The sequence below is a fragment of the Nelumbo nucifera genome, chromosome 1 (genome assembly GCF_055504915.1).
Source record: "Nelumbo nucifera cultivar China Antique chromosome 1, China Antique-T2T, whole genome shotgun sequence".
Taxonomy (NCBI): domain Eukaryota; kingdom Viridiplantae; phylum Streptophyta; class Magnoliopsida; order Proteales; family Nelumbonaceae; genus Nelumbo; species Nelumbo nucifera.
The window spans coordinates 6,151,545-6,166,599 of record NC_142649.1 but is presented as its reverse complement, the minus strand read 5'-3'; the positions used below and the strand labels follow the sequence as shown (position 1 = coordinate 6,166,599).

General features: G+C 36.7%; 1 protein-coding gene and 1 pseudogene across 3 annotated transcripts in view; both read left to right on the top strand.

Annotated features, from left to right (window-relative positions):
• The first annotated feature begins 479 nt into the window (after positions 1 to 479).
• Positions 480 to 1,654, top strand: LOC148802862 (uncharacterized; annotated as a pseudogene).
• A 952-nt stretch (positions 1,655 to 2,606) lies between these two features.
• Positions 2,607 to 15,055, top strand: part of GCN2 (protein kinase family protein) — a 144,577-nt gene continuing 132,128 nt past the window's right edge. For 2 of the 3 annotated variants that reach the window (XM_010269827.3, XM_010269829.3), the window contains exons 1-10: positions 2,607 to 3,348; positions 3,847 to 3,915; positions 3,994 to 4,053; positions 4,140 to 4,245; positions 7,346 to 7,450; positions 11,088 to 11,519; positions 11,814 to 11,945; positions 12,027 to 12,113; positions 12,311 to 12,397; positions 12,514 to 12,628. In XM_010269827.3, coding sequence (XP_010268129.1) covers positions 3,224 to 3,348; positions 3,847 to 3,915; positions 3,994 to 4,053; positions 4,140 to 4,245; positions 7,346 to 7,450; positions 11,088 to 11,519; positions 11,814 to 11,945; positions 12,027 to 12,113; positions 12,311 to 12,397; positions 12,514 to 12,628 — 1,318 coding nt within the window. In that variant the 5' untranslated portion in view covers positions 2,607 to 3,223. The remainder of the gene's footprint in view (positions 3,349 to 3,846; positions 3,916 to 3,993; positions 4,054 to 4,139; positions 4,246 to 7,345; positions 7,451 to 11,087; positions 11,520 to 11,813; positions 11,946 to 12,026; positions 12,114 to 12,310; positions 12,398 to 12,513; positions 12,629 to 15,055) is intronic. The other variant, XM_088894469.1, reaches the window with a different exon arrangement.

Sequence of the window (15,055 nt, the reverse complement as noted above, 5' to 3'; positions counted from 1 at the left end):
TATTAAAGCGTTCATGAAATCTCGAACGAGAAATCTATAGATTCTTCTCATAGAAAAGTAGTAGAAAAGGTCATTCCTTCCTCTTTAAAACCCTTACAGGCCTTTCTTGACAAACCAGAGTTCCCTGCTTCCTTAGGTTTCTCTTATCTCTTCTCTGTTTCTTTTCAGAGACGGAGATGATGAACTTCGATGAACCTACAGTCTCTGCTCTCTATATTTTAGTTCTGTAGTGCATTCCTTTCTGTGCATTTTCTATCTTACACCCTCTCTATTTGATAGAGTAATAGTTACCCGGGTAATCCCTTTAGCCTATCTCCCTTTTCCGGGTGAAAACGTGCACAAATACGAACACCAAAATTATATTACTCGGATAATTTTTACCCAAAAACATTTCCTATGATAAACTCACTTACCGAGATAAATGAAAACGAATGAGGCCAAAATCTAATCTGATCTCTTACCAGATTACGATCTTAGTCATAATGGTGTATATATTAATTAGTAATTAGTTTGCATAAAATCCAAAATAGAGTGAGTTGAGTGGGTACGGTAACAATAAAACCAATGTAATGGTCAACAATCAACATTCCCTTGGGATAAAACAAGCACATAAACTGAATGCAGCCAAGCGCCACCAGCTTTAACAGTCTAAATGAATTTTTCAGAGAGTAATAGTTACCCGGCTAATCCCTTTAGCCTATTTCCCTTTTCCGGGTGAAAACGTGCACAAATACGAACATGCCAGGCTCGAATTTCTTCTCCTCCTGGGACTTTACCTCCGATCCGTGCAACTTCGCTGGTGTGTACTGTGAAGCCGATAAGGTCATCGCTTTGAACCTAGGTGATCCCAGAGCTGGTTTTCCTAGCCTAACCGGTCGTCTCGATCCTGCAATCGGTAAGCTTTCAGCGTTAGCCAAACTCTCCATTGTTCCTGTAGAATTATTGGTAGTTTTCCTCAAACGCTATCACAGTTGAAGAACCTCCGGTTTCTCGCCATTAGCGATAACTTCATATTCGAGGAGATTCCGATGAATCTTGCAGAGCTTCGGAGCCTTCAAACGCTCGATCTCAGCTACAATCAACTGAGAGGCCAGATTCCCCGAACAATCGGAATTCTCCCGTTGTTATACAATGTCATTCTCTGTCACAACCATCTGTCTAGTTCAGTCCCTCCGTTCTTATCACGAGCCCTAACTTGCCTCAACCTCAAGCACAATGACCTCTCCGACATTCTCTGACCATCGTTTCTGCCTTCGTTGCTCCAGTACCTGGCAATGTCTTACAGTCGTCTCACAGGACCGGTCGACTGACTATTGTCACGGCTCAATCGGTTGAACTACCTGGACTTGAGCATGAACCGGTTTACAAGCATTATTCCTGGCAATCTCTTCTCATTTCCTATCACAAACCTTCAGCTACAGAGGAACCTGTTCAACGGCCTTGTTCGACCGTGGAACCAAGTCAGAATACGGACGGTTGATCTTAGCTACAACCGACTAGCCGGAGCTCCGGCTACCCCCAAAAGAAGTAGTAAAGGACTGAGAAAGGAGAGATGGCTATTTTAGTAAAAACTAGGAAGGTTGGAGGGGGAGTGTACCGCCATTCTGCCACTGTGCGTCCTGAGGAAGAAAATGAACAGTATTCAAACAATTGGAGGGCTTAATCATTGATGAAAGTGATGAAAAGGGAGGTATTTTATTTTTGTTGATTTTTTCAAAAGTTGTTGGGGAAGATTTTTGCTAAAGTTAAATTATAGGGGAGATTTTTATGATTGTCAAAAACTTCAAGAGAGATTTTTGCATTTACCCATTAAAATTTAAGCGATGGTTCAACCAGCTCGTAATTGGGCCGAACCGATTACAAATTCCAAACCCGATTCTTTAATGGGTTTCTACTTGGGATTTGGGGAGTTTAACAACTCGGATTAGGTAGGGTTCATCAATTCGGATCTGTGTTCCCACATCCATAGCACCATCACCCGTAAGGGAACATTTCCCAAGAATTACACAGTTGTCATATTTATGATTGTCAAAAACTTCAAGAGAGATTTTTGCATTTTACCTTTTAAAGTTTAAACGATGGTTCAACCAGCTCGTAATTGGGCCGAACCGATTACAAATTCCAAACTCGATTCTTTATTGGGTTTCTACTTGGGATTTGAGGAGTTTAACAACTCGGATTAGGTAGGGTTCATCGATTCGGATCTGTATTCCCACATCCATAGCACCATCACCCGTAAGGGAACATTTCCCAAGAATTATACAGTTGTCATATTTATGATTATCAAAAACTTCAAGAGAGATTTTTGCATTTTACCCTTTAAAGTTTAAACGATGGTTCAACCAGCTCGTAATTGGGCCGAACCGATTACAAATTCCAAACCCGATTCTTTATTGGGTTTCTAATTGGGATTTGGGGAGTTTAACAACTCGGATTAGGTAGGGTTCATCGATTCGGATCTGTGTTCCCACATCCATAGGACCAGGGAACATTTCCCAAGAATTACACAGTTGTCATATCTTGTAGGTAGAGATGTGGGAACATCTTGTGGGTAGCAGATCCGAGCTCGCGTTCACTACCCACTTGCACATAGTAGACTAAATACTAACAGTAGTCGATCAAAATGACGATGACCTTCTTCGCACCTGGCCGCTTGCTCGTTGAATTCGTTTTATTCTATACCCGCCATTTTTTTTACTTATTGGACAGATCCGAGTATTGAAGTTTGATCCCCTTCGATTTCAGTTATTTACTTTCTAATTATTTAATCTCTTTCTTCCCAGATTCACAGACGAGATTCATTTTCTTGGCATCATCTCAAGTTGCTCTCCCATGTTATGGTTTGAGGGTTCAAACAAATCCTTTTGAACTGCTAGGGTTTTTGTTGCTTTGTTTGGGAAGTACGTATTCATTCAAGCGAGGATTCATTCATCTTGTGTTGTTCCTTTAAGTTAATCTTCCTGTGCATGATCTGAAGCTCTGCACCGAAGTGTTTGATTGTGAGAAGATTTCTTTTTTTTTTTTTTTTATAATAATTAATAGAACGGAAATTGTGATAACTTGAAATTAATGCTGGAATGCTGTTGAAAGAAGAACGGGAGACAACTAGGCAGGTGATTTAGAAATTGGACTTGGATGAAACTGAGTTCTGAGTAGAGACGTAATTGAATTTGGATTCTTTGGTTAAGCAAGCGGTACGGACTGAACCAAGAAATGCAGTTCAATGGGTTCTAAGAAGAAGAAACGAGGGGGTGGTGGCCGGAAGAATAAGGGCAGGGCTTCTTCCAAGGACCCTGCTTCTCCTGCGGGCTATGATGCTGATATTCTTTCTGAGGAGCTTACTGCCCTGTGAGTGTTTCTTTTTCAGGTGTATTTCTTTCATTGATACTTATACTCCAAAAAATGATTCGTTGTTCGTAAATCCATGATGAATTGTAAGATAAATGTGTAGAACGTGGATATTGTCGACCACCGGGGTACCTGTGGAAATAAGATATTTAGTCCGGAGTGGGAGCTGTCTTCTTTATTATAATAAATTTCCTTGTTCATTGTCCTATATTGGGTATTCAGCAACATTTTGGTTTCTGCCACCGGCGTACCTTACATGTACTTTTTGCGTGCTATCGGACTCTTCTTTGGAGGAGTTAAAGAATGACTGATGAGTGTGCACAATGTGCATGGGTATATCATAAATAAATACCATTATTTATGTTTAAAGTTTGTAAATGTTGTTTAATTGAACTGTCCAAGTCTGTGTATTTAAGTACTAACCTTATTTATCAAAAAAAAGGTACTAAACTAATTGTAGTAGTAGCACCTTTTCATGGTCTATTTTCTGGTGTTCAGGGGTGCAATATTTCAAGAAGATTTCAAAATTGTCTCAGATTTACCCCCTCAGTTCATTATAAAACTCAGGTATTTTGCACTTAATTGCTTGTATATGCATATAACACACACATATACATGTTTTGATTGTGTATGCGAAATGTGAAGGCCTTACTCTAAAGGTACAGAGTCCGAGGATCCTGATGTTTCTGCTCTTCTCTCAGTAAGGTGTGCCATGATTTAGATAAATTTGTTGCTTTCATTTCAGGTGTGGTTCTCATTTTGATGTTATTCTTCCTTTTTACTATAATCAGATGCTTGCCTGGGTATCCTTACAAGTGTCCAAGGTTGCAAATAACAGCAGAGAAGGGCCTATCGGAAAATGATGCAAATAACCTCCTGTCTCTTCTTCATGATCAGGTCAAGATGACATCATTTAAATCTTTCATGTCTGAATTACTCACCAAACCAATTAACCATGAGTAGAATGTTACACCAAGTTGTTCCAATTCTGGTAATCATTTGAGTGAATATCAAGTGCATACCAGAAGCAGTTATCATCGCCAAATTGTCTTTTAGGGGTTATTTGAATCTTGAAATTTGATTTGTCAGGGATAGACATGCATGCTAAAAAATGTGTGTCTGGATTTTTGGTCTTTTCATATCCAGATATCATCTTTGTACTGAAGGTGTTCAATGCTCTTTGTATTCTCTCTTTCAATCTTCAGTGGAATTTTAGTTTAATTATACAAGAAATCTTGTTTTAGATAAGAACTTCTGCACATCTCAGGACCTACATTTGAATGAATGCAAAATGTGGTCTCAAGTTTGAAATTTTAAATTTAAATAGATCGAAATGGAGAGCTAAATTTGTTGCCATCCAAATTATTGATCTTTAATTTTAAAAGTTGCTGTTAATGAAGGGCTAAATTTAGATACATTGTAAAGCTTTTTACTCAATTTAATTCTGCTATGTGCACACCATAGTCTGAGAATGCAGAAGAATATCTATTTTCGTCTTTTTTGACTGTTAATCATCATGGTATATGACATCAGATTTCTTATGTAAGAACCCCTACAAAATGGTATTGCTGAGCAGACCGTCTTGAAGTTACTAGGGTCTAGGGTCCTTTTTCAAATGCTATTTGATAAATTCTTTAGGATTAATACTGTTTCCATTGCATGTTACCTCAGGAATTGTATTCTTTCTTTAGTTTAAGGTAGCAAAACTCATTACTCTATTCTATTCCTTGATAGCCCTTTTTCTTCTTTCCACCATGTATACTTGGACGAATTTGTTTTGCTCACATTTTTTGTTCAGTTTGATAAGATTGATTGTGGCAATGTAAAGTGTGTTTTCTTGGGTTAGGGGTCGTTTGATTGCACTTTTCAGAGGTCTGAATCTGAAAATGCTGCTTTTCAGACCTCACCCCTTGTTTGGTTTTACCTCTTAAACATGGTCTGAATCTTATATTCAGATCTGAAAATAATAGACCTTGGGCTGACTCTTAACGCACTCAAACGCGTTTCAGAGCCGGTGCAAGGTTGAATCTACCCTTCTATTTTTTAGAAATGATGCATGCTACCCTTGATTACCCCCAAATCCAAAAAACCTAATCATTTCGTAGGGAGGAAGAATGCCTCTCTCGCTCTCGCTCAGGGAGGAAGGACGTCTCTCTCTCTCTCTCTCCTTCCCCTATGTTCCCACCACCGCCACCGCCGCTGCAACTTGAAGTGGCGGCTCTCTCTCTCCCCCTGTCCTCACTCTCTCTCTCTCTCTCCCTCTCCCTCTCTCCCTCCCCTGTGTTTTCACCACCGCCACCGCCGCTGCAACATGCAGCAGCGGTGGTTCGGTGAGTAAAAATATTTAATTATAAATTATTTTAATATTTTTATTAAACATTAATTATTTTTTTATAAAATTTACTTGTGTTATTTATTAATTATTTTTATTAACTAGTAATTTTTAATTATTTCATTAATTTTTAAAAATTATTTTAATTTTTATTTGTGTAAATTATTAATTATTAATTATTTTAATATTTTTATAGTCATTAATTATTTTTTTTTTAATTTTAATCGTTTCTTTATTAATTTATTATTTTTTATTTGTATTGTTTCAATATTATTTTGAGGTTGAAAATTATTTTTTATGAGATAATGCAAATTGAACTCAACATGTACAAATAGTATGTTCTAGGGGTAAAATAGTAAAATCAGTAAATTTCAGATGGTAAAAGGTTGATCCAACACAAACAAACTTATGGATTCAGATCCTCTAAAAAGTAGAAAAGCATCTATGCCTCTTTTCAGATTTCAGACACTTCTAATATCTTTTTTAACTTTTCAGATCTGAATTTTCAGATTTATCAAATGCCACCTTATTTCAAACTTAATAAGTGCAGTCCTATATTGTGTCACCATTTACTAGTGTTGATGTCACCATTTTTGAATTTGTTTTTCTGATTTTAGTTTTACTGGTGTTTTTGATATGCGTTTTCTTCTTCCAATCCTAAATGAGTCTCCTTCTAATCTATTTCATATCTTGACGGGGTCCTGCTCTAACAGTCGATGGTTGTAGTGCATAATTTAGTCACATTTATGATCTCAACCTGTTGGACAATGTATGACCTAAAGATCAAATAATGATTATGTCAAGTTACTGGTTTAGTGACATGACATGATCACTAGAGACTTATAAAGGTTCTCAACCATTGGTCAGTTTTGGAAAGTTGAATTGAGCAGGTTGACATACTTGTACTTCCTTATGAGAAGGGACAATATATCACCATTGTATAGTGTAATGGAATGAAGGTATATGTGTGGTGTGTTTGTATTGACAAATATTTAATTGGACCCCTATGTGAACTGTGAAGTACTTTCGAACTTTGTGACTCTCTAGTTGTTGCTGTTGATCCTCAAGTTTGATATTATTGCTTAGCCTTGTTTTGGATTTGCTTGGCTTTAATATTAACAAATAGTGAAACCCAATTGAGGGATATACTCAATTGCGTTAAGAGACATTGGAAAAGCAAGCTATTACTGTGATGGGATGCACCCCTCCAATAGTTGAATTGAATGCTTCAGGAGTGACTTCTAATCAGGGTACTAGGTGAAAAGGTCTGGAACTACAGATGTGATCCCTAAACTTATAGCCTAGGCATCACCTTCACACCTTGATCACCATGGTATTTGGACCAATGTCTTCCATTCTTTGTCAATGTCATTTTATTAGTCATGTTGTGTAGAAGGACACCAATGGCAGTTATCAATGTTTCCACATATACTTTCATATGATAAAATCTTTTGAATCTGATTCATTTTTCAAATGTTTTAATTTGTCATTTTCTAATTAATTTTTAATAACATATGCCAGGAAAACTTCAATGTCCGAGAAGGACATTGAAGTTATCCATGTTTCCACATATACTTCATATAATAAAATCTTTTGAATCTGATTCATTTTTTTCAAATGTTTTAATTTGTCATTTTCTAATTAAATTTTGAATAACATATCTAGGCAAACTTCAATGCCCGAGAAGGACGAGTCATGATTTTCAATTTGGTGGAGGCTGCTCAAGAGTTCCTATCTGAAGTTGTTCCAGTGGGCCAATCAGACAAATCTGTATGTTTTCACACTTAATCATGATATGGCTGCTAGTTCCGATGTTATGTAGACTGCATTGAGCAGTTAATACCAATACACTTTGTTTAAATCATAATTGTTACATGAAATTAATTTTGAATTCATTTACAAGTTTAACAGAAGAGTATTGTTAAGCCTTTTAATTATTATGTGCAAATGTTAGTCCCCTAGTTCATAGTGTCATAAGTTCTATCAATTAAATACTAATTTATATTTGTTGTTGTTTGGGAGCATGTATAAGTTAATCTCTGAAGTTCTTGCGTCGAGGATCAAAAAAGTACTCCCATCTTTATTTTCACCGAATCAAGGGGGTTTTGTAGGAGGAAGACAAATCATTGATCAAATCCTAACTTCCAATGAGTGTGTGGGTTATAGGAAAATAAGAGGAGAAAAGGGCTTGATTTGTAAACTTGATCTAGAAAAGGCCTATGACTTGGTAGATTGGGATTTCTTATTGGATGTTTTGAGGAATAGAGGTTTTGGTGAGAGGTGGTATAAGTGGATTAAAGTAGGGGTGTCAATTGGACTGGATTTGGTTCAATCCGGTCCAGTCCAATGTGAGTCCATTACAAATGGACCTGGTCCAATCCAGTCCAAAGAACATTTTGGACCATTTTGGGCCAGTCCAGAGACTGTCCAATCTGTTCAAATTCCTGTTAATTTAGATTGGTTTCAACTCAAACCTGGTCCATCGACACTTATGTTCTTATCTTCTATCAATGGACCAGATATTGGCTCAATCCAATATAAATTTATTATGGACGAACCAGGTCCAATCCAATATGTCATATTGGTCCGTCCAGTCCGTCCAAATTCAATGTCTTATTGGTCCGTCCAATCCGTCCAAATGGATTTTGATTTGGATGGAGTCCAACCCAAAACCGGTCCATTGACACTCCTAGATTAAAGGTTGTATGACTACATGCCACTACATTTTGGTTAACGGTGTAGCTAGAGACCTCTTGCATGCTAAGATAGGCCTCAGACAAGGAGACCCTTTCTCACCCTTTCTTTTTACTTTGATAGTGGATGTTGAGTGTGATGATTTTTAGGGCTGACTCAAGAAATTTAATTAAAGGTTAGAGAATTAGGAGAAATCAATTGGTAGTCACACACTTACAGTTTGCAGATGACATCATTCTATTTTGTGAAGGGGAACCAGTGGAGATGGAGAATTTGAAACATTTAGTGAAACACACTTTAAGAGGGTCTCTAACCTGAAAGTCAATTGGAATAAAAGCTGTGTGGTGGGAATAAATAGGCAAGAAGAAGAGGTGCTACCTGTGGCAACATTTTTTGGAAAGAACCACAAAGAAATTAGCAAATTGGAAGAGAAATTACATCTCACTAGGGGGTAGAATCACTCTAATCAAGTCTACTTAGGCCAATCTACCGGTATACTTCTTGTCCACTTTCAAGATCCTTGTTAAGGTAGCAATTCAAATTAAAAATCTGATGAGAGATTTTCTTTGAGAACCAGATGAATCAATGAAGGATTATCTAATGAAGTGGGAAATTGTCACTAGGAAGAGAGAGGATGGTGGTTTAGGCATTGGTAATGTTAGGTTAAGAAACCTAGCCTTGTTAGGAAAGTGGTTATAGTTTCCCTTATAGTATGGCAGCAAATGGATGGGATGCTGGTGTCAACCCTAGGGCCTCTCATTTATCCCCTTGGAAAGTAATTGTTGAAGTCTTACCTTTTTTTTTGAACCTTTCATAAGGTATGATGTTTGCTCAGGTAATAAAATTATGTTTTGGGAAGACAAGTGGATTGGGGATGCTCTTCTTAACGATAGGTTATTGGTTATGTATTATCTGTCTTTAAACAAATTGAAGCTTTTTTCCTCTGTTCGTGTGAATGAGGGTTCTTGGGACTTGGGTTTGAGGAGCGGGTTGAGGGATTCAGAAGTGGCCTTTGCAAATGAGTTGTTCTCTTTGCTAGATGCTGTTTTTCTAGACCAGTCTTGCCCAAATAATAGAATTTGGTCAGAGTTCTCCTCAGGGATTTTTTCTTGCTCTTCGTTTTTCAATGCTTTACTTAGTTCTGTTGTTTCTCCTACCCCTTTTCCTACAAAAAAGTGTGGGATACTCCTGTTCCAAGAATAGGGAAGAGGAAGAATTGTAGGAAGTAGTTGGGTAGCATAGAGGATGATTGGCTGGGCAAAGGGTAACTAGAACACAATTCTTTTGGGGACAATGTTCTAAATCTGCAACGTAAAGTACAAAAGGTTGAGGGGCTGGGGATATGGGGACGACAGCTTTAGTGATGCTGTTGTAAATAAATTTGAAGTTATCCATAACAAAAATGATTCATTCCCAGGTGATAAGATATTGCTGAAAAGCACAAAATAAAAACCACTCATGCATTCCATTCAAAACACAACAAGCATTTTATTTCTCCTACCATATTCCTTGGGCCATTGGCACTCAAGCATTTTATTTTCTTGCCTGACTTGTTTCTTTCTAGGAGCAAGTCTATGTTTCCCCATGAGAGGGTGAATGAGGTCAAGAAGTTTCATAAGAGGAGAATAGTGAAGAATCAAGTTGCTATAGTAGTAGAGTCAGCGGATAATGATCTGATTGGTACTTTAAGGGATTCCAGTTTATAACATTAGGGGGTTCTTATTTGTATTTGAGTTGGATAGGGATTGCTGATTTTGGGATGAGTATGTGGAAGTTTGGAGCTGTAATTTTGGGGGGTGGATGAGGTTGTTGCTATGTTTGGTACTGATTTGTGACAAGAGGAGCTTTTATTTATTTATTTACTTTTTTGGCATGGAATGTTCTTAGTTTTAGGGGTGACACTTTTGGTTTTGATTTGTTTTGATTGGAGGCTGGACTATTGTTATTTCACATGTTATTCTCTTTTGGATAATTCCTTATTACATTCTCTTATACTTTCTTTTTGTTTTAATGGATTTTACTTTTACTATATACTTTGGAATCTCCTTCCACCATGAGATGAGCATAGCTTAGATTGACAGCCAGTTTTAGTCGATGACAAATTGCTATGACCTATAGGTCGAGAAAATAGGGCTATTATGTTGCCATCAACATCTTTGATTACTCCTATTCTTGATTCTCTTGGGTTTCCCAAACTGCATCCATCAAAACATACTTTGATGGAATTAGGGGATGCATGCAACCAAGGGATGTTAGTGATGTTCCTTGTTGTTTACGAGCTTGCCACTACCTGCAGTTCCTTGTGATATCATCAATAGAGAAATATTTGAAGGCTTTTAACGAATAATGACTTCATCTAATGTGCCATCTTAATTGCAATATTCTCAATGATAACTACGTTTCTTTGAAAATTGAAGCTTTATTCTCTTCCCACATTTACCACAAAATTGCTGCCCTAGTGCATCTCCAGATTCTCCACATAATTTTGCCCCTTTTTTGGTGGAGAGAAGAATGATGTGTTGAACAAGGTTCAAATATTCCCCAACTGGTTCCACCTGTTTTGAAACAAAGCAATGATGTGTTGACACCTTGACTCTTGTTGTCAAATATTTTAGGGGTCTTTGCACATTATAAAGTCCAATATATTTTTTTCTTTTTTATTTTTTTGGAATGTGCTTAGGTTAGTAACTGTTTATTAATCTGTTCCTGCTAGGTACCATGTCCGGGCATGGATGGAAGTGACAACCAGCTTCATGAGGATGTAAAAATTGCTTATGAGAGGACTTCCTCTGCCACAGAACCTTTTGTTTATGGCTTGGTGGATCTTTTCAGCTCTCTTGAAGAGTCATTTGATTGGGGCCTTGGAACTGACAGAAGTAGAGTGAGAAATTATTCAACACATGTCCATACACTGGACACCTCGAAAGTTGGATATAGAGTTTCTGAACAGCAACTTGTTCACAATGCTAAGCCTTCAACACCGCAAGATGCAAAGCAAGTTCCAACCCCATGGCCTTCTGCAAAATTGGATGCTCTTGAAGAAGAAAGTGAAGATGAGGATAAGGTCATATTGAATGATTCAAGTATACCATCAGTGGAAAAACCATTGAGAAATCATATAACACATGAGGATCAAGAGGCACATGTATGATGTATCCAAATTTGTTTTTTCTTTTGGTTTCCTTTATTAATTTGGTGCATTGAGACTGGATGGGTAAATCTCAGTAAATTCCCAAGTTTGTCTGGCACATAAGTGATAAACCCAACCCACCCTTTCTCCTAAGAAAGGTGGGAACTGGTGACGTTTATTGTCCCTTCCTGATTTTGATACCGATAAATGAAGAAACAGTGTGACATGATACCATGATGAATCTGAAATTGTCAATACTCATCCCTATTGGTTTATGATATTTTTTCTTGTTGTTATGCGCTTTGACAGGAGTTTTATGAAGAGAAAAATGTAAAGGAAGATGATGATACTTTTTTAGAAATTGAGCCTTCAAATTCGTTGTCTTCAACTTCCATTACACATGATCAAGCATCTCATACTATCAAAAGAGATCTACTTATGGTATTTTCTGCTTTTATTTCTTTTGATCATGAACTTTTAAAACTTAATCTTTTGTGGAGTACTGAATTCTGCTTCCCTTAGGTTCATCTACTTCGCCTTGCTTGTGCTTCTAAAGGTTCCTTAGCTGATGCTTTACCAGGAATAGCGTCAGAACTGTACAATTTAGGGGTAGGTCATTCAGCTTGTTCTTATTGAAGTGTTTATGATTTAAGATCCCACACTGGTACTTGTATATATTCATAGAAACAATAAGTGCCCATTTTTTTCCCCGGAATTTATGTAGAACTTGGCTGCTAAGCAATGATCATTTTTCAAGAAAGCTCTTGATCATGTATTCTAACTTGACCAATGGTGAATTGATTCAGATTCTATCAGAACAGATGAGGGATCTGTCGACTAAACCATCATTGCTTTTCAGCAGAGCCTTTGAGCATGTTTTTCAGCAGCACATGGTTAACATCTTCTATTTCTTCTTATTGGATTTTTATCTTACATTTAAGTTTGATTTATATGTTATTATAAAAACTTGTGTTTGCTTTCTGACTGCAAAATGGGTGCCACTTAATAGGTTTCATCCTCAATACCTCAGTTTTGGAAAAGCACACTTGATTTTGGAGGGCAAAATACTTCTTCTCTACTGAGTTCCCGATATCTCAATGATTTTGAGGAGCTTTGTGCAATTGGTGAGAAATGATACAGAAATATTCTTTTTAGTTCTCAAGAAGTTTTACTTACCCAATTATTATGTAGGTTTATAACTTAGTTTAAAGTTTGGAAAAGTAGGTCTTGGGAATTGAAGGGATGAGAATGAAAATATCAGATTGGTATCCAAACTTTAGAAGACTACTTCTAGAAAGAGAAGTATATGAATGCATTATGTTATTAAACAAACTTGAACAGGTGAAGATAGCTGCACCAGAGAGGAATGATAGATGGTAGAAAGAATGTAGGAATGGCTGTTTTACAGTCAAGTTGTTCTACAATGCTATTATAAGAAATCAGGTAGAATCTTCTAACATCAAAGCTATTTGGTGAACTCTGTTCCTCTAAGGCTATGATTGGTTTGAAGGAAAAGGTAGGGAAAGGAAGGGAAAGGTAGGGAAACTTATATAAGGTTTGTAAAGGTTTCCCTACCTTTTCCTTCCTTCCCTACTTTTTCCTTCAAACCAAACACAGTGTAAGGGTGAAAGCCTTTTGTGTGGCTACTGGTTTTGGATAATATTATAAGTTAGGGCCACTTGAAGGTGTTTTGATTGCAAGTACATGTTACCTATGCTGTAACACTGAGGAGGATGTGTCTCGGTTGTTTAAAGTGCAGGAAAGTGACTGATCTTTGGCATTTCTTCTCTTCTTTATTTAGTATCCAACTTTATCCGCTTGAGGCCTGAAGAGATTTTCTTTAGATGGCCAAAGATTCATGGTAGCAAGAAGCCTAGCATATTTTGGAGTTGCATTCCTTTTACTATTTCATGGGGAATATGGAAGAAGAGGAATAGGTTGTTGAGGATAAATCAAGGAACGTGGAAATGCTGTGCATGGATGTGGGCATATAGCAAAGATAATTGTAGAATGGGTATTGGTTCATACAAAATTTGGGGATTTTAACATATCTGACTTTGGGGCAAGGTTTTGGGAATCCATTAGGTGGGTGAATGCTGTATCCTAAATGGTTATAATATGTTACTAGTGGAAGGGGCCCGAGCTAAGCATGGGAAACAAAACTTAATAAGTTAGGTTATATATAGAAGCAATTGAATAAGTTTGTGGTAAAAATTGAATAACTAATATGGTTCATATATTTTAGTATGTCTCTAGGAATAATAAGTGCATCAACTAAATTTCATTTTTAAAAAGTTAGATGTATACCTGTAGCTTAATTTCAAATGTTTAAATTAACAAATGAATTTCTTTGCTGATAAAAAAAGTTAGATGTTCATATCAATATTTCATTGTTTGAGAAAGATAGATGTTCATAACAACAATTAAGAAAATGAGTTCAACATTGGGACATCAAGTAGGAATGAAAAATATCTTCTTAGTGAACAAATCTGAATTATGCTTTGAAGGTTGGCTGCTTTCCCCTTGGAAGACTTCTCTCTTTTGAACTGAAATATGAGGTATGAAGAATGAATATGTTAGGAAGTTGGATATCCAGATAGAGACATATCAACACAAATTTTGGTAATGGTACACTCAGATTTCCACTTGAAAGTTGCAACCTACAAAGATATAAAAATAATTCAGTGTTAGAAAGTTCCCAATATGGCTGAAGAAAATAATTTAAAAACAACAATTGATCTATTCAAATAATGACTGCAGCAACCCAAAACCAAATCCCTGTAAAATTAAAACCATAACAACCACAATAAAGTGAAGTAAATCCTTAATTTCTTTCTACATCACCTTAGCAGCCATCTTGGCAAGCACAAAAGCCACCTGATCTTGCATCAAATCATATTTGTTCTCATCAGTTCTCTTCCCTTCTAGTTACCAAGCTGCACATATGATTTCATAGCAAAAGGCAATATAGCAGACCTACAAATTTATCAGACACAATATACAATATCAAACCTGTACTTAGGGTTAGGCAACCGTCTTACCAAATCTAAAAAAATATATGTATAAATACATATATTTTCTTTTATTTGATCAATAATTGTGAATTTTATTAAATGATTGAGAAATTACATAGCAAAGGAGCTAAAAAATCTTTACTCCCTAATACACCAATGTACACCCAAACCGTAAAGCAATTACAAAGCAGCCCAAAAAATAGAGTTTTTGTTCACCCCTTCCCTAGCCAGACCATCTGCCAATGAATTTGCACTTCTCTTTACCCATATATATTGAATTTCAATGTCCTTAGTCAGCCACTTAAATTTCCTCTTTTTATTGCTGTAATTCCAGTGCTTAGAGTTGTCCTCTTTTAGCTAGTTCACCACAATTTCAGAATCTCTTTCTATGATCAATTTATTAATATGTATGTCCTTGATCTTTTGTACCCCTTCAAGACCTGCTAGTATCTCAGCCCTCAAGGAATCTCCCACCCTAATTGGACCAGAATACATAGCTAACAGATTCCCTTTTTCATCTCTTATCACTCACCCCTA